We start from the raw sequence: 21,438 nt of genomic DNA, 5'->3' as shown, positions 1-21,438 counted from the left end.
CTGGCGGGGCCTCCCGGCTGTCCCCGGGTGTGTGGCCCCGTGCCGGGTCGCGCCTCCGGGGCTGGGGCTGGGGGTCGCGAGTGCCGGAAGGCGTCCCCACGGCGAGAGCCCCGTGGGAAGCGGGTCGAGGCGGGGGCTTTGCAATTCAAAGGCCGAGGGGAGCTTGAGGTGCCTCAGAGCGGGAAGCCACACAGTGGGGCCACTGGACGCGGGGCCTTTTCGAGGCAGAAGCTCACGCTGGGCCTTTGATCTCGGCATCCCCCCGTGCGGCCGGACAGGAGGCCTCGCGGGGCCCGTGCCTCACGTCTAGGCCTCGGGCCTCCTCGTCCCCACCGAGGACCAGCTGGAAGCCATTTTGATTAAGCTCCACCACCGAAGGAGGACAATACAGCCCCGCCCAGAGCCAGGCGCGCCCCCGCGGCGGGCCGGGTGCGCGTGTCCGCGCGTCTTCCCGCCGCTCGGGCGGGCGCCAGGCCCCGGCCGCGGCGGCGCGGGGCGGGGGCGGGGGGTGGTTATGTAAGCGTTGCGCGCTCCCGCGAGGCGGCGGCCAATGGGAAGCGCCGGTCGCTCGTGCTCGCGCACGCAGGGCGGGGGGAAGGAGCGCACGACGTGCGCGCGCCCTCCGCCTCTCCAGCGCGGCCGCCTCCTTCTTCTGCCGCTCCTGGTGCTGCTTGTGTGCGCGTTCGGTGCGGACCTGGTACCTCTTTTGTGAAGCGGTCGCTGAGGAGATTTCCGGCGTTCGCCATGGCCGACGAAAAGCCCAAGGTGAGCGCCGCGGCGGCCGCCTCGCCGCGCGGCCCGGGTCCCGGCGCGGGCTGGGGTCGGCCCGAGCCCGCCCGCGGACTCCCCGCGCCTTCCTGGGCCCCCCGCGGGGCCGGCCGCGTCTCGGGCCCGGACGCTCCGCGCCATTTTCCCCGCTCCCGCGCCCGCCGCGGCCCCGCCGCCCTCCCCCGCCCCCGGCCGTCGCGAGTGGGTCGGGCGGGTCGCGGGCGCCGCGCCTCGGGCCCGCGGGGCGCGAGCGGAGCGGAGCGGGTCGGGCCCGGCTGGGCGCGCGTGCCGAGGGGCGTTAGGGCGCGCGGGGTCGCCGCCGGCCGCGGACCCTGCGCCGGGGGTTGCCGCCTCCGCCGTGGCGGGAAGTCCCCTCCCCCCGCCGGCCCCCCGCCTTCCCGCCCGGGGTTTCCCCCGCTCGGGGACCCCCGGATCGAGCCGCTCGGCCGCGAGCGGGCTCCGGCCGGTCCATCGCGGGGCGGCGGGCGGGGACCCGCGGCGGGGGCGCGGGAGCGGGGCTTTCCGGGGGGCACCCCCGGGGTCCCGGGCGGGGGGGAGGGGCGGCGGCGGCGGCACCCCGGCCCCGCGCGGGCCATGCGGCTTCGCGGGCTGGGGCAGATGCGCGGCCGGACACTTTGTCGGGCACAACTTTCTCGGGCGGGCTGGCGGAGGGGCCCGGGGCCCTCGGGTCGCTGGCGCGGAGGGGCGTGGGGGGCGCGCCCCCCGCCCGCCTTCCCCGCCCGGGCCAAGAGAGGGTTTTCGGGGCCCCGGGACGCGCTTTCTTCCGCCCCCTCGGTTCTGGGGAACTTCGGGTCGGGGTCGGCGTCGGCCCGGAGGGAGACTTGGGGAGGGGGGGTGGGTGGAAATGGTGCCAGTGCCCCATGACAACAAAGGGGAGGGGAGGGGAGGCCCGAGCTGAAAATAAACAAAATGAGGCTGCGGCTCCCGGGGCTCCCGGGGGCTCGCTCGGGGCTCGGGATTCCGAGTCAACGGCCGCCGCTGCAGCGGGCACCGGGCGCTCCTGCTCCCGCGCGTCGCCGGAGAGTCGGGAGCGTCCTCGGTGCTGGGGAACTTTTGAATCCGAGACGGATGAGTTTTGAATGGCGAGTTCCCCCCGCTCTCTTCCCCGCCCCTGGGTGTCCGCGCACCCAGCGCGCCGGCGGGAGGGAACACGCTCGTTGGAGCCCTCCCGGGAGGAGGGCAATGCTTGGGGCGGGCGGCGAGGGGCCGTTTGAGGAGGTGTGGGGTGAAGGAGGCACGCCGACGCTGCTGACGGGGGTGCCCACCCATGCCCCGTCGCTGACAGCTCTGGGGTGCTGGGGCTCTGGGATGTCTCCTCTCACGTGGGCTCAGCCGCTGGAAACAGCTGAACGAGGAACCTGTTGAATTCGGGAACAAACTTGGACTGCCGCTTTAAAACTCGTTTCATCATTATTACCATGTTTTATTATTATTTTCCTTCACCTCCCACTCCCACATTTTCAAAATTGCACTTTTATTTTTCTTTCAACAGGAAGGCGTCAAGACCGAGAACAACGATCATATTAATTTGAAGGTGGCGGGTCAGGATGGTTCTGTGGTGCAGTTTAAGATTAAGAGGCATACACCACTTAGTAAACTAATGAAAGCCTATTGTGAACGACAGGTGAGGAACGCACACGTGCTTTTCCACGAAATAAAAATTTAAGGAAGACAAACATTTCCGTTAATAGAACTAGAGAAGCCTAGTATTAGAATTGACTATCTCTAGTAGAGTGATGTGTATTTGTGGTAATTGATAGAGCTTTTGTTTAATTTTTTTTTTGGCATAGCTTTTATTTTATGTTTTGTATATGAAGGGTTTGGATAATGTTCTATGATTCTAATCCTGTGCCATAAATGTGTCAAACTTTTTCCACACTTGGTTTGTACTCAAATGGATGTCATTTTACTCAAAAAAAAATTTCACTGGGTAATGTAGTAGACTTCAAGAAAAGAAAATAGGAAAAAGCAGATTCTGGGAGGTAAATGTAAACCTTAAAATAACAATAGTGCTTCTGCTTCTAAATCTATACAAATGCAACTTTAACTAGATATTTTGTAAGGAATTGAGAAGGCATTTAGATCCGTTCAGCAATAACTTGATATACTTTAGATTTTTTTTTTTGTAGGTTTTGGGGGTGAGAAGAATGTAGGTCAAATACAAGAAGTGCACATTAAAATCTATACTATTTCTGGTACAGAAATGCTTTTCTTGATCTGTCTGGATGTATAATTGATGAGTTGTGTACATGATTTTATAATAAAAATAGGGCCAGCGTATGGCTTTCTATCTGTGAGGCTCTAGGTGCAGTTCCTCCTGATACTTCCAAAAAGAAAAAAAAGTGTAAGATAATTTATCTACATTAAAAGTTGTCCAAAATAGACTCAGAATAGATAAAAGCTAGACCTATACAGTATAGGGTTTGAATTGATTCTCGGCTTATACCAGGGAACATAAAAGCATTTGAAATAAACCAAAAATAAAAACTTTTGTTTAAAAGTATTAAAAATTTTGGGGGGGAGGAGTTTGTGGTTTTGGTCCACACCCGATGGTGCTCAGGGGTTATTCCTGGCTCTTCACTTGAATCACTCCTGGCAGTGCTTAGGAGGACCATATGGGATGCCCGGGATGGAACCTGACTTGGTTGATAAGACAAGCGCCCTGTCGCTGTATTGCTCTGGACTCAGTCTGGTTTATATTAAATTTGCAATATAATTTAGACTTCCTGACAAAGATATAATCTCATTCCACAGTTTGAAGAATTTTAGTGAAATCAATTTACTAAGAAGTGAAAATGAACTTTAGTAGAGGTGCTGAAGAATTCTTGCACTAGCATCTCCCGTATTTGAACAATAGCGCCCCTTCAGGTTACTGGGGATTTGTAAAGGTTTTTTGTAGAGTTAGGCAGTCAAACCTTAGACAAAACAGAAAGACATGACTTAGATTTAAGGCTTTTCAACTAGAATCTTTGCATATCTTTAACTTTAGTTGATACGAATTTTTGGGGAGTGGAGGGGTATCCACTGATGATCAGGGGTTACTCCTGGATCTGTATTCAGGAATTGATCCTGGTGGTGCTTGGGACTATTGGACCAGGTTCTATAGAAATAGATACTGTATTTTTCTTGGTGAGGACCTCAAAGTTTGGTGTGATGGTTGCCACATACATACCCACCATGTACTGGGGCACTGCACAGTGTCAGGAAAGCAGACTGCACAACTTCTGTACTTCTGATGGCCCTTAGAAAGTTTGGTTTCTAAGATTGACTTATTAGATCCAGAACACTTCAGTGATTTTGCTTTTTTTTTTTTTAATTTTTGGGTCACACCCAGAGATGCTCAGGGGTTACTCCTGGCTCTGCACTCAGAAATTACTCCTGAAGGTGCTTGGGGACCATATGGTATGCTGGGGATGGAATCCATGTCAGGTGCAAGGCAAATGCCCTCCCTGCTGTACTGTTGCTCTAGCCCCTAATCACTGTATCACTGTCCTCCCGTTCATCGATTTGCTCTAGCGGGCTCAGTAACGTCTCCGTTGGAGACTTTGTTGTTACTGTGTTTGGCATATCGAATACATCACAGGTAGCTTGCCGGGCTCTCCGAGAGGGGTACCTACTGCTTTGTTAAATTTAGTGGTCCTTCCTAGTGTAAGATTTTCCTTGGGACTGGGGGGGTTGCTCAAAGGGCTGGAGTGCATGTGGGAGCATCACTGATTGGCCCCCAACCTGAACCTTTTCTCGGATTTTTCTTGTGCAGATGTTTACAGTTGTTCAAACATCTTGGGGTCACACATTGGTGTGGAATCCAGGGAAAGGGAATTGGAAGTGTTACATAATTAGGCCAATTCCCTGTCTTTTTTGGCGGCGGGGGTGGGGGGCATGCTCAGGTGTGCTGGGTCTTAGCCCTAGTTCTTAGGGATCACTACTGACAGTGTTGGGCATTGAACATGGGTCAGTTGCCAAGCTCTTTTCTTGCACTCTCTCCAGCTCCCAATTCCCCGTCTCTAGGTTTAAGTACTAGGCTATCAGGAGACTGGAATGTCTCTTTGTTTTTTGTTTGTTTTGGTTTTTTGTTTTGTTTTGGTTTTTGCTTTTTGGGTCATACCTGGCGATGCACAGGGGTTACTCCTGGCTCTGCACTCAGGAATTTTGCAGTGCTCAGGGGACCGTATGGGATGCTTGAACTCAAACCCAGGTCAACTGCATGCAAGGCAAACGCCCTACCCTCTGCTATTGCTTCAGCCCTGAAATGTCTCTTTCAGTTTTGGTTTTTGGTCACCCATTACCAATGAGGGTGGTTGAAAGCACAGTACCAGTTGATTGTGCTTGTGGATGAAACCCTGCTCCATAGTTTACTAAAGCATGCACTTCTACCCAATGCAAGAGACAAAAGAATTCATCTGATTACAAATTAGTTTTGTGGGGGGCAGGGAGGTTAGGGCCACACCCAGTAGTACTCACACTACTGCTGGCTCTGCTCAGGAGTGACCCCTGGTGGTGCTTGGGTGACTGTATGGTGCTGTGCCTAAGATCCAGCCAGAACCCCACCGCTGAGGCCAGTGCTTTTTAAGTCTCGCCAGCCCTATCTCAGCTCTCGTGAACTTTTTTAATTTAGGCACTGTGATTTACTATGGTTGAGAATAATCGACCAAAGATTTCCTATCAAGGTTCATTAAATAGTGAGTTTGGTAGTATATTTTTGAAGTTCTGGTAGATGTTGGATGTCCTAATAGGTATCTCAGAGGCCTCTATCTAGAAATCTTTCTCTGGTGTCCCTTTTCACTAATTACCACTATTCTAAATCTACTTGTGAGTTCAAAACTGTCATAAAAGAACAACCTGTGGCGTTATCCTTGATACATGGGGCTTCACAAAATTCATCAGCGTATTCTGTTCTCAGGGCTGGAGCAATAGCACAGCGGGTAGGGCGTTTGCCTTGTACACAGCCAACATGGCTGACCCGAGTTTGATTCCTCCGCCCCTCTTGGAGAGCCCAGCAAGCTACCGAGAGTATCTCGCCTGCACAGCAAAGCCTGGCAAGCTACCCATGATATATTTGGTATGCCAAACACAGTAACAACAAAGTCTCACAGTGGAGATGTTACTGGGCCCACTTGAGAAAATCGATGAACAACGGGAGGACAGTGACAGTGATTCTATTCTCTACCCTATGCTTCTGATAGAGTAGTCGTGATCCACGTGTAATTATCTCTTGAAATATGACCGTAGCTTTAACCAGTTTTTATTTTTTCCCTTTTTATATTGTGGGTCACACCTGTTGATGCTCAGGGGTTACTCCTGGCTCCGCATTCAGGAATCACATCTAGTGATGCTTGGGGGACCATATGTGATACAGGGAATTGAACCTAGATCGCCACGTGCAAGCAAATGCGCCCTACCCACTGTACTATCACTCCAGCCTCAGTTTTTACCAGTTTGTAACTTTTTGTTTGGGGCCAAACCTCTGGTGGTGGTGCATGGGGAATTCTTGTGGTACTAGGGATCAAACCCCGGGTTCCTGTATGTGAAGCATTTGCGAAGGCTGGCAAGCTGTTTCTCCAGCCCAGGTTGATTGTTTTGAGGTCAGACTGGCAGTGCTCAGGCCTGACTGCTATCTCTGTGCTCAGGATTCACTCCTGGCTCAGAAACCATATGAGGTACTAGGGGTGGCTGCATGCAAGGCAGGCTCCCTACCTGCTATAATATCTCTTCAGCCCGCGGCGCAGGTTTTTTTACATGTATGTTTGTTTGTGAAGGGTGTTGCACCACACCTAGCATTCAGGCTATTTCTATGCTGTGGTCATTCCTGGTGATGCTTAGGACACCATATGCGATGCTAGGGAATCCAGCCAGGGTCGGCTGCATGCAAGGCTAGTAAGTGCCTTAACCCCCATTTTCTCTCTCTGACCCCAAATTGATCCTATTTCTTGCAGGTGTCAGGTGGTTTTGGAGCACACAAGTTGATTGCTTTGGTTCTGTTTGGGGGTGGGGGGTGGGAGGTGGGGGCTGTGCAAAGAAAAGTCCTACCTGCTGTACTATTACCTGGCCCTCAGAATCCACTTTATGTGTTAGAGTCCAGGTGTTAGCGTATTATAAGTGTGTGTGAGTGCGCGTGTGTCTGTGTGTGCCACACCTGGCGATGCTCAGGGGTAACTGGGGGGTAACTTGTAGCTCTGCACTCAGGAATCACTCCTGACGGTGTTGGGATGCCAGGGATCGAACCTGGGCTGGCTGCATGCAAGGCAAGTGCCCTCTGTGTGGTATTGTGGCCCAAAGAATTTTTTAGTAGTATGTTTATAAATGTAGAAATGGGGCTGGAGCGATAGCACAGCGGGTAGGGCGGCTGCCTTACATGCAGCCAACATGGCCGACCCGAGTTCGATTCCTCCGCCCCTCTCGGAGAGCCCAGCAAGCTACCGAGAGTATTCGATATGCCAGACACAGTAACAAAGTCTCCAAAGGAGACGTTACTGGGCCCGCTCGAGCAAATCGATGAGCAACGGGAGGGCCTTTACTTTACTTTATGTTTATAAATAAAGTAATTAGGATCTTTGCATTGTGTCTGCAAACTTGAATCCTAGAGGAATTGACAGGTAGTTGGTTGGAATTACCCAGGGCATTTCTGGTCCAGTGCCTGGGGTCGCTCCCAGCAGTGCATAGAGACCGTTCAGAATTGGGGCACAAGAAAAGCCTATGTTCAGCGTGTTGACTTATTTCTTTGGCCTCACGACTGGTGCTATTTTTGTTACTGGGGTCACACACAAGTGGTTCTCAGGGACCGTATAATGTCAGTAATCAAACTAGACATCACAAAATACGATTGAACTGTTGAGCACTATTTTGAGTCCAAGACTAAAGTTGGGGTTTTTTTTTTTGTTCGTTTGTTTTTTTGCTTTTTGGGTTACACCTGGCAATGCACAGGGGTTACTCCTGGCTCTTCACTCAGGAATTACCCCTGGCGGTGCTCAGGGGACCATATGGGATGCTGGGAATTGAACCCAGGTCGGCCGCGTGCAAGGCAAACACCCTACCCGCTGTGCTATTGCTCCAGCCCCGAGACTAAAGTTTTTTTTTTTCTTTTTGGGTCACACCTGGCCATGCACAGGGGTTACTCCTGGCTCTGCACTCAGGAGTTACTCCTGGCGGTGCTCAGGGGACCATATGGGGTGCTGGGAATTGAACCCGGGTCAGCCTCATGCAAGGCAAACGCCCTACCCACTGTGCTATCTCTCCAGCCCCCAAGACTAAAGTTTTAAAGGAGAGCGCTGTGATCCTCATATGCCATGTAAACACTAGGAGTTTGATATAATAGCTGAGGGGAATGACATTGCTCTGGGCAGTGTTTTGAGTGCTGAGGATCTAACCCAGGATGCCCAAATGCAAAGCATACTCTCAACCCTTTGAGTTATCTACCCAGCCCATATATATTTACCCAGGAGTTTCATTTTTTAATTAATTTCCTTTGGGGCCGGGTGCCTCATCCAACAGTACTCAGTTTCTCCTAGCATTGTGCTCAGCTCTCAGTCCTTAACTTAATCTAGTAGTGAGCAACTCTCAATATCTATTATATGTCCCACCCTACTAGGTAAATTTGTTTTGTTTTTACTTCAGTTTTTGGCCACACCCAACTGTGTTCAGGGCTTACTCCTGCCTCTGCTCAGGAATCGCTCCTGCTGGGTCTGGACCATAACCAGTGCTGGGGATCAAACCCAGGTTTGTCCCCTGCCAGGCAAGCACCTTACCTTTGTACTATCTGTCTAGCTTCTGGAGGTTTAAAGGTAGATTCTGTACATCCATTACATGAGGGAAATAATACAAGTGTTTAGGGGCCACAGTACAGTGGCTAAGGCATTAATGCCTTGTAGAGGGCAGACACCAGTTTGATCCCAGCACCCTATATCGTCTCCCAAGCCTACAAGGAGTGATTCCCCAAGTGCAGAGCCAGGGATAAGCCCTGAGCACTCTGGGTGTTTTTGTTTGTTTGTTTGTTTTTAAGAAAGTGTACATTGAACACTGCATCAGTATTTTTAGTCTCAGAACCAGGTTCTATTCCCAGCATCCCATATGGTCCCCTGAGCACCGCCTGGAGTAATTCCTGAGTGCAGAGCCAGGAGTAACCCCTGTGCATTGCCGGGTATGATCCCAAAAAAAGAAAAAAAAAAATTCTTATTTGTGGCAGATAATGTTTAAAGCAATTATAAGTTAGTCATTTTGATCATTGCACAGAGTATGAGGAATATAAAATGGCTCTTAGAAAGCAATTTGCAGGTTAATACTACCCAGTCCCCAAACACAGTAACAACAAAGTCTCCAATGGAGACGTTACTGGGCCCGCTCGAGCAAGTCGATGATCAACGGGAGGGCCTTTACTTTCACATACCGATAGCACAGTGGGTAGGGCGTTCGCCTTACACGCGGCCAACATGGCCGACCCGAGTTCGATTCCTCCGCCCCTCTCGGAGAGCCCGGCAAGCTACCGAGAGTATTCGATATGCCAGACACAGTAACAACAAAGTCTCCAATGGAGACGTTACTGGGCCCGCTCGAGCAAATTGACGATCAACGGGAGGGCCTTTACCTTTTACCTTTACTACCCAGTCCTGTGTTAAGTTAGGTAGTGTTTGAAAAGTAATATGTTAGAAACACCTTGCAGAAAGTACCTGTTTGGGTTAATTTGTCTCCTAAAATGCATATAGAAATTTATTGAAACTGAATTAACATTTTTCAGTTTGTGATCACACTTCCCAGGTTAGGGTTCTAGAATTGGGAGGCGAGCTGGGCTGAGTTGCCTCTGGTGGTGCACGGGAGCTGCTCCCAGCTTTGCATAATGTGGCTCTTGGCTTGCCCAGAGCTTGACCTAGGTTTGGTCCCTGGCACCCCATAAGGTCCTCTGAGCCGAGTCAGGAGTAAGCTCTGAGCATCACCAGTTGTAGCCCAGAAATTTATTGGAAATGTTTTTACAGGGGACCAAATAAGTAGTATGGGGCTAAGGGGTTGGCTCGCATGTGAATGACCTTAGTTGGGTTCCTGGCACCACATGGAGTCACCCAGCACCTTGGTGTGATCACCCCAGTGCCCCCCCAAATTAAAACAACTCAATGTATTTTGAACTGAATATACATAGTTTTATCTAAACATGGTTCTTTCTGTCTTTTTATTTTCTTTGCATGCTTATTTGAAACTTATACAGGGTTTGTCAATGAGGCAGATCAGATTCCGATTTGACGGGCAGCCAATCAATGAAACAGATACACCTGCACAGGTAAATATATTTATTAGCGAAATGAAACTGTTTTGTTGATGAATTTGTGGATTATCATATTTGGAATGTGTTTTTCTTGTTGAGGGGATCGTTGTGGGGCCTGAGGGAAGGTTGAATCCAGGGCCTTGGAGACTGTCACTGGGGCTTTTGGAGTGTTTTTCCTTCATAGTTTAAGGGAATATAACCAGAGCGGAAGTTAAGATGAAAATAGGGTTAAATTCTCAAAATGCCGATTTTTTTTTTTTCTGGCGATGTTCAGGGGTAACTCCTGGTGCTCCAGGGACCATATGGGATGCTGGAAATTAACACCAGGCTGATTGCGAAGCAAACACCCTACCCACTATCTCTCGAGCCCCAAAATGCAATCAGTGCTTTTTGGCTTTTGTGTCATACCCAGCAGTGCCCAAATGGTTGCTCCTGGCTCTGTATTCAGGAATCACTCCTGGCTGTGCTTGGGGGACTATCTGGGATGCTGGGGATCAAACCCAGGTCACCTGTGTGCAAGGTAAACATCCTACCTACTGTACTATCTCCAGCCCCAGAATGCCAACAGTTTTGAAATAATTTGGCTATCACTCAGTAAAGCTAATCATTAGTTGCCCTGTTTCGTTCCCCCCAACCTATTACTATTATTAGAGAATAATAATTAAGAACTCTAGTATCTGGCTTGCTTGTTTGCTTTTCTTTTGCTTTTTTTCTGGGCCACACCTGGCAATACTCAGGGGTTTATTCCGGGCTTTGCACTTCAGGAATCATTCCCAGTCAGGGACCAGAGAGACTGTACAGTGGGTAGGACATTTTGCCTTGCACTGGGTTCAGTCACTGGCATCCCATATGTTCCCCTGAGCATTTTGGGTGTGGCCCAAAAAAAACAAAAGAAGGAATCACTATCAGAGGGCTTGGGGGACCATGCCTGCATGGCATGCCAGGGATTGAACCCTGGTGGGCAGTGTGCAAGGCAGGCACCCTACCCTCTACTGTCTCTCCAGCCCCAGCTTGCACACTTTTCAAGCCTGTGTTCTTTATTCGACGCGTATTTCTTTTCTCTGCTTATTTCCACTCTAGAGAAACCCTGTGATGATCTGGGGTTTATTTTTGGGTGTATGTGGGGGAGGAGCCACGCCCCTTGGTGCTCAGGGGGTAGCTCCTGGCTCTGTACTCAGGAATTACTTTTGGTGGCCTTAGGGGACCATATGGGATACCAGAGTTTGAACCTGGATTGGCCACATCAGACCAAGTGCCTTACTCGGTTTACTCTAACCCTCTTGCTCTGAGGTTTTGGTTTGGGGAGGACACGTGATGGTGCTCGGGGCTTATTCGTAGCTCTGCACTCAGGGATCACTCCTGAAGGGTCTCTGGACCATATAAGGTGCCGGAGATGGAACCCAGGTTGACCACGTGTAAGGCAAGCGCCCTACCAGCTATACTATCGCTCCGCTGTGCTATCTCTGGCCCTGTAACAAGAGTCTTGATAGCTGAACTGAACAGGCAGCTTTCTAAAATCAACTATGCAAAATTGAAACCTGTCTGATGCCTTAATCACTTCTTATCATATGAGTTCTGTTCCTTTGTAAACCTGGCTGTGAGTTCTTTTTTTCATGGTCATTGTTTTGGTCTTAGATGTACTTAATCTTGGGAGGGGTGTTTTAGAACAAATTTTTTATGTCTGAATTATACTTGAAAGATTATTTTGAAGAAGTCACCTTTGAATTTCTCTTAAGAAATTACAGACTTTGAGGAGCCAGAGAAATAGGGGAGGGTGTTTGCCTTTCCCAAGGTCAACCTCAATCATCAGCTGACCGTACGATCCCCAAGCACCACCAGGAGTAATTCTGGAGTGCAGAGCCAGTAGTAACCTGAGCATTGTCGGGTATGGCCCCAAACCAAAAACAAAACAGAAAAGAAAAAAATTGTAGACTTTGAGGGGCCAGTGGATTGGGTATTGGCCTTATACACAGTCAATCCAGGGTTATCCCCAGCACCCCCATATGGTTTCATGAGCCTGTCGAGAGATCCCCGAGTACAGAGACAGGAATGAACCATGAGCATCTCCTTGTGTGTCCCAAAATCCAAAGGAAAAATTACAGACCTTGGAAGAAAATTCAAATGCCTGGAACTTACACCTTGAGTGAGGCCCTATTATGCTTCCCAGAGATATAACTGACCTGTTGGGATTAATGGGGAGGCCAAAGAAAAGGAAGAAAAGCAGCAACTCCCTCAATAGCCACAAGGAGGAGCTGAATTCTTTTCACAAATGAGAATAAAAGCTTGTTTATCCTTTGAAGGCATACTCAGCTTTTTAACTTCTAACTTGCCATTCCGAATCTCAAAAAATACATAGAATGAGGGCCACGAGAATGACTTCAAGGACCTGTGCTCATGCTTTGTTTGTGGGAGCTCTTGAGTACATCCCGAGCACAAAAGTAGTGGAGTGGTGGGAGAACCTTGATTATTCGCGGCTATACCTGGTGGTGGTTGGGGACACCTACTGCTCTACACAGAGGATGCTCCCTGCGTTGATTGAGGGACCATGTGATGCAGGTGACCTGCATGCAAAGCACGAGCTTCTATTGAGTTCTTGTTTTCTGGCCCTTGAAATATTCCTTTGTCTGTTTTGTGGGGTGGGGGATTTGTTTGTTGGGTATATTAGATGCCAGAGTTAGAAGGCAAGCACCTTACCTGCTGTATTATCAACTCTGGCCCCTTAGATGGAGTCATTTCTTAGTGAGGGTGCTAGGGACGTTCGAATTACAGAGCCTGCATATACCATGCATGGAAGGCCCTGGGTTCAGTCATAAGCTAAGAGTGGCCCTCCCCTGAATGAGGAAAACCAGAAAAAATTTAACATAGTGATCTCGTGTATAATGCCCAATAGTCCGGGCTCTTCACCTTTGTTCTCTTTCACGCAGTTGGAAATGGAGGATGAAGATACAATTGATGTGTTCCAGCAGCAGACAGGAGGTGTCTACTAACAGAGCCCACGACTCTCCTCCAGAACTCAGCTCCTCCAGACCAGGAAGACATTCGCAATTCGAAAACCGCAATTTGGTTCCACCACATCCTGACTACTACAGTATAGTTTTCTCTATTCTTTCATTCTCCCCTTCCCCATTCCTTTATTGTACATAAAGTAACTGGTGTATGTGCACAAGCATTGCATTTTTTTTTTTAACTAAATGGCCAATGGTATGTTTTGATTGACATCAGATGGAGATGGGATGGGGAAAAAATATTGGTTCTGTGAAAATACCCCCTTTCTCCATTAGTGGCATGCTCATTCAGCTCTTATCTTTATATTCCAGTAAGTTATTTTGCTCTCAATGTTTAACAAAAAAAGAACAACATAAAAATTCTTGCATACCTTGTTTGATTGGAGAATTTTAATGTTTTTCATTTATCATTGTAAAACCAAGGACAATTTTATAACTTTTTTGTACGTAGCTGTTACATGTAGGGCAATCTGTCTTTAAGTAGGGATAAATTACTCTAAAAGAAATGAATCCTAGATAGTTTTCCCTTCAAGTCAAGCGTCTTGTTGTTTAAATAAACTTCTTGTTTAAAATGAGCTGTTTTCTTTATTCTGAGAAATACTAAGAAAGTTGAAGTTTAGTGGGGGGGAAATGACAAGGATAGGTCTGCTAAAAGTAACATTTTAAGGAAGAAGCAGAAGTAACATTTCAAGGAAGAAGCAAGGCCTCTTTGTTCACAAAGCTTAGGCAGTTCCAAATGTGCAGCTTGATTTGCAAAAGGAAACTGGGTCATAATGTTTTGAATATATTTTCTTGCGGACTTAACTCCTTACACTTTTCTATAATCACTGTTTGAGGTACAATGGGGTAAAACGTGGAATTTGGGAAAGGTAATTTTACCAACCCTATTGAAAATCTAACCATTTGACCAGTTCATACTCCCTAACTTCTATGAAGCATTTTATTTAATTTTATTTATTTTTTGTTCTTGGGTCACACCTGGCAATGCACAGGGTTACTCCTGCACTCGAATTATTCCTGGGTTGGCTGCGTGCAAGGCAAATACCCTACCTGCTGCGCTACCTACCGCTCCAGCCCCAGAAACATTTTAATTTTAGGTTAGAAAATATTACTGGGGCCGGAGTTGATAGTATATCAGGTAGGGTGTTTGCCTTGCACAAGGCCAACTCAGGTTCGATGCCCAGCATCCCCTAGGGTCCCCTGAGCATCACTGAGTGGCCAAAAACTGAAATAATACAAATGCTACATGTGTTTTCACAGTATTAAATATATACAGGCCACTAGCATTTTAAAATTACTGTATATATTGGGATGGTGGAGACAATTCAAGCAGTAAACATGCCAAGCATAGTCAGGCCCCATTTGTGGTCCCTTACGGCCCATGCACTCTCCTCCCTTGGCCTATGAGCCACTGGCACCAGCAGAGTTGGTCTGTCAGGCCTGGAGTGCTGTAGGAATGGCCCTAGTTTAGAAAAATACAGAGGTGTGGGGAAGGGTCACAGTAATAGCACCAGTAAGTGGAATACTGGAGCGGGAAAGATGAAGATGATGGGATTTTAATCCGAGATGAGGAAGCAGGTATCTGTGGTATTCTTCAATGTCGAAGAAACCAAATCCCACTTAGATTTTTCTTAAGGATTTTAGAAAAAAATTGTATCATACTTGGCAGTGACTCAGGTATTCCTGGCGGTGCTCGGGGGACTGTATGGGATGCCAAGGATTAAACCCAGGTCAGCCGTGTGCAAGGCAAACGCCCTAACTGCTGTAGTCCTGCTCGGGGCCCTCTTAACATCTTTTTTTTTTTTTTCTTTTTGGGTCATATCCAGCGATGCACAGGAATTACTCCTGGCGGTGCTTGGGGGACCATATGGGATGCTAGGAATCAAACCTGGATCAGCAGCGTGCAAGGCAAACGCCCTACTCGCTGTGCCATCACTCCAGCCCCTCTTACATCATTTTATCATTTTGACTGATGAACTGTTACACTTTGTCAATTCACTACCAATATGCTTTATTAATTCACTTCCTTTGTTGCAATATGGTTGGGTTTTTTTTTGTTTTTGTTTTTTTTGGTGGCGGGGAGGCACACTCTGCAAAGCTCAGGGGTTACTTCTGGCTCTACTCAGGAATTACCTCTACTGGGCTTGGGGGACCATATTGGGTGCCAGGAATCAAGTTGGGGTTGGCTGCGTGCAAGGCAAGTACTCTACCCACTTTACTATCTCTCCAGTCCAGTGTTTTTTGGTTTTGTTCTTAACATACTGACTAGTCTGGTGAATGAGCTTCCTCAAAGAAAGCAGGAGTCCTTTGAATTTTGCCTTAAGATACCTGGTTTTTTAATTAATTTCTTTTTGCCACACCTTATAGTTCTCAGAGCTTACTCCTGGCTCTGTCTTCAGGAATCACTTATGGCAGGGTTCAAGAGACCCTGTGGGGTGCTGGGATTGAACCAGGGTCAGGTATGTGCAAGGCAAGCTCCCTACCCTTTGTACTCTCTCCCAGGCTGCTCTGAATTTTTTGAATCAACTGAACTTTTATTTTCCTGTGGATATAGCATTACCAATTTATTTCCATAATTTATAAGCAAAAGTGGGACTCCTGCAGAATTCCTTGATGAGATCAGATAAGTACATTTCTCTGTTTTGGGGCCATATCTGGTGATGCTCAAAGTCGAACATGGTGTCAGGGATCTAACCTGGACTTCTTGCATGGACGCATGTGCTCTAGTTGACTATACTCTCCTTCCACCTCTTAATTACTTTAGATACTATTAATAATGGAATTTTGCGATGTCCAAAATTTAGTATTGAAAAACAAGCCTGAGAACTTGATTTTGAACTTAAATTTGATTTTCTCTAACCATGCAAGTTAGAGGAATTAACTAACGTCATCTGAGCATTTGCCAGTTACTTTATAGGAAAACTTGGAATTGTTAAAGACAGAGACAAAGGTGTGGAAAGAGCTCTGCCATAGTACATTGTAGCATATTGATACTTGGCTCAGTGTGTAATTTTTAAGATTAACCTGATTTCTGTTCGTCTGCAGGGGAGGAAGGGCAGTTTTGGACAACACCCAGCAGTGCTCAGGGACCCTGTGCTTGGGGATTCACTCCTGAAGGTGCTCACGTGACTGGTGCAATTATTGGCTGTGTGCAGGGCATATGACTTAACCCTTATACTCTCTGTACTATCTCTGATACCCATCCCCGCCCCACCTTTTTTTTTTTTGCTTTGGTTTTGGGTTGCACCTGGCAGTGCTCAGGGGGTACTCCTGGCTCTGCATTCAGGAATCATTCCTGGCCGTGCTTCAAGAAGCATATGGGATGTCAGGGATCGAACCTGGGTTAGCTGTGTGCAAGGTGAGCACCTGATCTGCTATACTATCACTCTGACCCACCCCATCCCCCTGTTAGTTTTTAAGTCTAAGAATTGTCACGTGATAGAATTTTTCTTCGCTAGTTTTTAGTATGGTGCCAGGAATCAAATCCAGGGCCTCACATGTCAAGGCACCTCCTCCATCACTTAACCATACTCTTGGTTTTGCATTCATATGTTTATGTTTGGGATGGGGAGTGCTTCCCAGTATTCCTCAGGCCTGAGGTGCATTCCTGGCAGCATTTGGCTCAGTTGTGGGTTCAGTGCTAGGGCACGGCAAGGTAATGCTTACAAGACCTGGGGTACACGTGGTAGCTGGGATTGCACCAGGTGCTTTGCATTCTACCTTGCCACCCCTGTGGAGCTATGTCCTCAACCTCAGAGACAGATAAGTCCTAAGAGAAAAGGAATCCTTGGGCCCGAGTAGGGCACTTGCCTTGCTTGCAGCTGACCCAGATTCGATGACCTGGCATTTCATACTGTCCCCATGCACAGCCAGGAGTAATCTCTGAGCATCACTAGATGTGGCACCAGTATAAAAAATAAAATTAAAGGAAAAAAATACAGGAGTTTTTGAGCAGTGCCTCAGTGACAGTGATCTGCCTTTTTGCAGTGCAGTGATATAACCCGGACAGATGCATACTTAATTTTTTTTGTGTGTATGTACTTTTTGGGTCACACCCAACGATATTCAGGGGTTATTCCTGGCTCTGCACTCAGGAATTATTTCTGGTGGTGCTCAGGGGACCATATGGTATGCTGGGAATCGAACCTGGGGAACCTGGGTCGGCTGCATGCAAGGCAGACACCCTAATCGCTGTGCTTATCTCTCCAGCTCTAGATGCATACTTAATTTGACTTTGAGGTAATCCAGGTCACGTGTGTAAATGTTAGTTTAATTGTGATACTGGCCTATGGGGATGGCCATATTCACCATGCTTAGCAATGTAATGAAATAATTAAGTCTCAAAACAGGCGGAGAGATAGGACTGTGGGTAAGGCATCTTACAAGTGATTCACCTGAATTTTATCCTTGGTACCCCTTCTAGTCCCCTTCTAGGGTGTCTTTCAGGAGTGGCCCCTGAGCACTGCTGGGTGCAAAGACCAAAGGATGTGCTGCAGCTCGGACCTGGAGGTGGTGGGGATTTGGGAGCCTCCAGAGGTGCGCCTTGTAATTGGTGGGGGGCATGTACTGGAGTGCAAAGCATGATCCAGATCACTCCTGGGGCACAAGAGGACCATATGGGAGTCGGGGATTAGACCCAGATCAGCTGTGTGCAAGGCAAGCGCCCTAACAGACACACCCGTCTAACTTTTAAAGCTATTCATGACTGGATCATACCTCCAAAAATTCCAGTCCAGAACATTCCAGACAGGGCCTGGCATTCTTTCCTACTTAAAAACTGATAGGGTATTCTGATGTTCAGGCCTGCCGACCCCTCTAGTTTGTTTACCAGATACAACATTCTTATCGTTATTTTGTTCTTGGCCTCACAGCTCAAGCAGCGGGAGAAAGCTGACCAGTGCTGCCTTTGGGGCAGCATGTAGCCAAGCCCTCGGTCCACTCAACTCTCCAACACTGCTAGGCCGCAGGCTTGGGGAAAGTAAGACAGGCAGACCTCTTAACATACAAAATAGGATTTCAGAGCCTTTGTGGGTGGTTTTAAATTTGGGGCCACACCCAGTGGCCAGGCTGTGGGGTGGGTGAGAGTCCTCCCCACCCCAAAGGATCCAGCCCTGGCAGCTGCCCAACCACCGCCACACTCCAGGCTGCTTTCCAGATGCTCAAGCCGAGCATCATGCAAGAATAAAGTCTCACAGAACCCAGATAATGCGTAACTTTGTGACCTTGAACTCTGGACTCAACAGGACAGAACAGAGATCCTCTGCCTGCTTCCCCCAGTCTCTGGCAACTCAGGGATCATACCCATAAGAAGCCACACCCTGCGGGCACCAGATAATCTCATCAGCCACCCTCCAGAACTCATTGATGCTCCTCCCAGATGGGAGTATAAAAGGAGGCTCCCAGAATCATACTACCAGACTGTCCCTCCCCACCCCAAGGGACCCAGCCCTGGCAGCCAACCTCCACTGTCCAACCACCGCCATGCTCCAGGCCACTTTCCAGTCACATAAGACATTTCCTACCCATTTATGCCTCATGGAGATCCCAGCAAGCTACCAAGAGTATCCTGCCCGCATGGACAGAGCCTTGCAAGCTCCCTGTGGCGTATTCGATATGCCAAATACAGTAACGACAATAAGTCTCATTCCCCTGACCCTGAAAGAGCTTCCAATCATAGGGAAAAGACGAGTAAGAAGAGGCTGCTAAAATCTTGGGACTCGAAGGAATAGAGATGTTACTTGCGCCCACACGAGTAATTCCATGATGAGTGGGATGACAGTGATACAGTGATACCCAGTGGTGCCAGGAGCTAAGGCTCCTGGCTCTGCACTCGGTTACTTGGAGTGGGATCAGGGGACCATATAGGATGCTGGGGACTGAAATGGGGTCGGCCACATGCAAGGCAAGCTCCCTACCCACTGTACTATCACTCTGGCTTCTGTAAAAGTATGTAATTACTGGGCCTAAAGTGATAGTACAGCATGTAGGGTATTTGCCTTACAAGCAGCTTACCTGAGTTCAATCCCCACTTCCCATGTGACCCCCCATGCACTGCTGGGAATAACTCCTGAGTGCAGAGGCAGGAGTAATCCCGAGCATCACTGAGTGTGGCCCTCAAAACAATTCACATGACTAAAACTTGGGTGACTTCAATGTCACACCAAAACACCACACACTTAACATCCATGACTGAATTTGAATCTGGAGTCTAGATTAGCAGCAGGGTGGGGTGCTCTCAAACAATGCTCGGGGCAGGGAGGTATGAGTGTCTGGACTACCAGGATTGAAGGTCAATGTGAGGCCTCGTGAGGGTGGGACTCAAGGGCCTATGTGGGACTTAACGGGGTGGCTGCATTGGAGACATGACCAAAGGCCCTCTGTTTATCTCTCTAGATCCCCTTGTTGGGCTTTTGAGTCACTTTGGTGTGGGGGGCTGTTTCCTAGCAGCTGCTAGGGAACCTTATTGGTATGGGGCATTGAACCTGAGCTGCTGGCGTGTCTATACAGCCCTGGCCCTGGATTTGTACCATTACGGTCACTCAGAAAACTCGAAAGCCGCATTTCTCCCCTTAGAGCCTCACATGGTCACCCTATGCCAGCATTTCCTGGCTGATATGTGATTCCTGAGGAGGTCATGTGTGCTTACTGATTAGATTAGCCCAAAGGAATTTTGTTGTGTTTTTTTTTTTTGTAGTGTTTTTTTTTTTAACCACACCCAGCAGTGCTAATTCAGTGGGCTCTAGACTACACGGAGTGCTGGGGATTGAATCTGGATCAGCGGCATGCAAAGCACATGCCTTACCTGATGTACTATATCTCTGGCACTTTTTTGGGGGGTGTTTTGGGGCCACACCCTGTGTTGCTCCGGGTTTACTCCTGGCTCTGCACTCAGGGATCACTCCTGGAGGGTTTGAGGGACCATATGGGGAGCCAGGGATTGAGCCCAGGTGAACCGCATGCAAGGTAAACACCTTACTCGCTGTACTCCAGCTCCCAAAGGAATTTTTTTGTCTGAGGTTTTGGAAATCTAGGCTTAGCCATTAAGAACAAAAGAAAAGATCTGAGATCCTAGCAGGGTCTAGCAGTTCAGACACTAGCTTTGTCCCCATGGACCCAGGTCTGATCTGGGCACCGCTGATTCTGGTTCCCAGCCCTGCCTGGAAGGATTCTTGCGTGCACAGCCAGAAGTAAGCCCAGAGCACAGCTGGGTGTGGCCCCTCTCCTCTCCACCCCTTACCCTCCAAAGAAAACCAAAAAACTTCATGCCTTTTTTTTTTTGTGGTAAGGAGAAAGAGAAGATAGTCCAGTGGGGAAGGTGTTTGCCTTAATTTTATCCCTAGCACCATCAAGAGTAATTTCCGAGTTCAGAGCCAGGAGAAACCCCTGAGCATCGTTGGGTGTGACCCAAAAAGAAAAAAAAAACCCTCAGGAAGAGAACTTTCCTCTGCGTTTTCATGAAAGCGCAGAGGATCAAAAACCAATCCCAGCTTCAGACTGCTGCAAGGAGGAAGCCCTTTAAGGAGAAATGTAGTTGTGTTTATGGAAATTCTGAAAAAGAAGCTTGCCTTGGAGAAGTGTGTGACTTGAGAAGACTTTCTACTCTTGTTCACGCCAGACTTTGCTATTATGATCTTCTAAATGGCCATTCCTGAGCTGGCAATTGTGTCTACATTTGTTGCAGAGATAGATTTACCCAGACAGGTGTAAGAGGGTGACTTAGGGGTTATAAACAGCTGCTCACATAGTCTGGTAGTGAGGGATGCGGCCGTTCCCCACAGGGAATTAACTAACCTTAGAACAAGCCCTCAAACCCTAAGGACTGTCATTTTGAGCTTGTGCATGCACCACCCATTACAGTCGAATAAGAACATTAACGCGTCAAGAATCCCCAGCCCTTTAAGGGATCATCTTGGCCGGCTCCTTGGTTTTGCTTTGACTCTGTCCGGTTTCCAAACGGCGCCCCCCGTGGTTAGGTAGCATGGGCCATGCATGTGCACGGTCCATGGGTTCGATGCGGGAGACCCTCCGGGAGTGGAAATAAAATTGCTAAGTGTCAACGTGTCATGATAGGTAACAGCGACTGCGACTGCGCCCTGAATTGGTGCACTCCAGCTTTTCCCATTGTCAGGAAACTTCGGAGAAGTGACAGCGAGCACTAGTCAGGGCAGCTGTGTCCTTTGCCCAATCATTTTCGAGATCTGGGCTCGGGGGGAAGGGGAACTTACCTAGTAGGTCCTCCAGGGCCAGGAAAGGGGCGGGCCGAGACCGACACTGTCCTCGCCGCCGGTGCCGACCCCGGCCTCTGCTTGACATCCCAGCCGACCAATAGGAACGAGGAGAGCCGTTTAAACTGGCCAATGCTGACGCGGTAGGGGCGGGGCTCGAGGGCACTATAAA

The 21,438-nt window shown here is 48.8% G+C and overlaps 1 protein-coding gene across 1 annotated transcript; it reads left to right on the top strand.

Annotated features, from left to right (window-relative positions):
- The first annotated feature begins 580 nt into the window (after positions 1-580).
- Positions 581-13,616, top strand: SUMO2 (small ubiquitin like modifier 2). Its single transcript, XM_056137888.1, has 4 exons — positions 581-765; positions 2,282-2,413; positions 9,980-10,051; positions 12,961-13,616. The coding sequence occupies exons 1-4, from the start codon at positions 745-747 to the stop codon at positions 13,021-13,023; spliced, it is 288 nt and encodes a 95-aa protein (XP_055993863.1). The 5' UTR covers positions 581-744; the 3' UTR covers positions 13,024-13,616.
- Positions 13,617-21,438: the final 7,822 nt, after the last annotated feature.

Source organism: Sorex fumeus, unplaced genomic scaffold (assembly GCF_029834395.1).
Source record: "Sorex fumeus unplaced genomic scaffold, SorFum_2.1 ptg000128l, whole genome shotgun sequence".
Lineage (NCBI taxonomy): Eukaryota > Metazoa > Chordata > Mammalia > Eulipotyphla > Soricidae > Sorex > Sorex fumeus.
This window is presented reverse-complemented; position numbering and strand designations above follow the sequence as displayed.

Excerpts from the sequence above, each read along its gene's own strand:
- SUMO2 (XM_056137888.1), top strand. The coding sequence starts at position 745 with ATGGCCGACGAAAAGCCCAAG. Across the intron at positions 766-2,281 it reads TGGCCGACGAAAAGCCCAAG|GAAGGCGTCAAGACCGAGAA; the intron begins GTGAGCGCCGCG and ends TTCTTTCAACAG. Across the intron at positions 10,052-12,960 it reads AAACAGATACACCTGCACAG|TTGGAAATGGAGGATGAAGA; the intron begins GTAAATATATTT and ends TCTTTCACGCAG.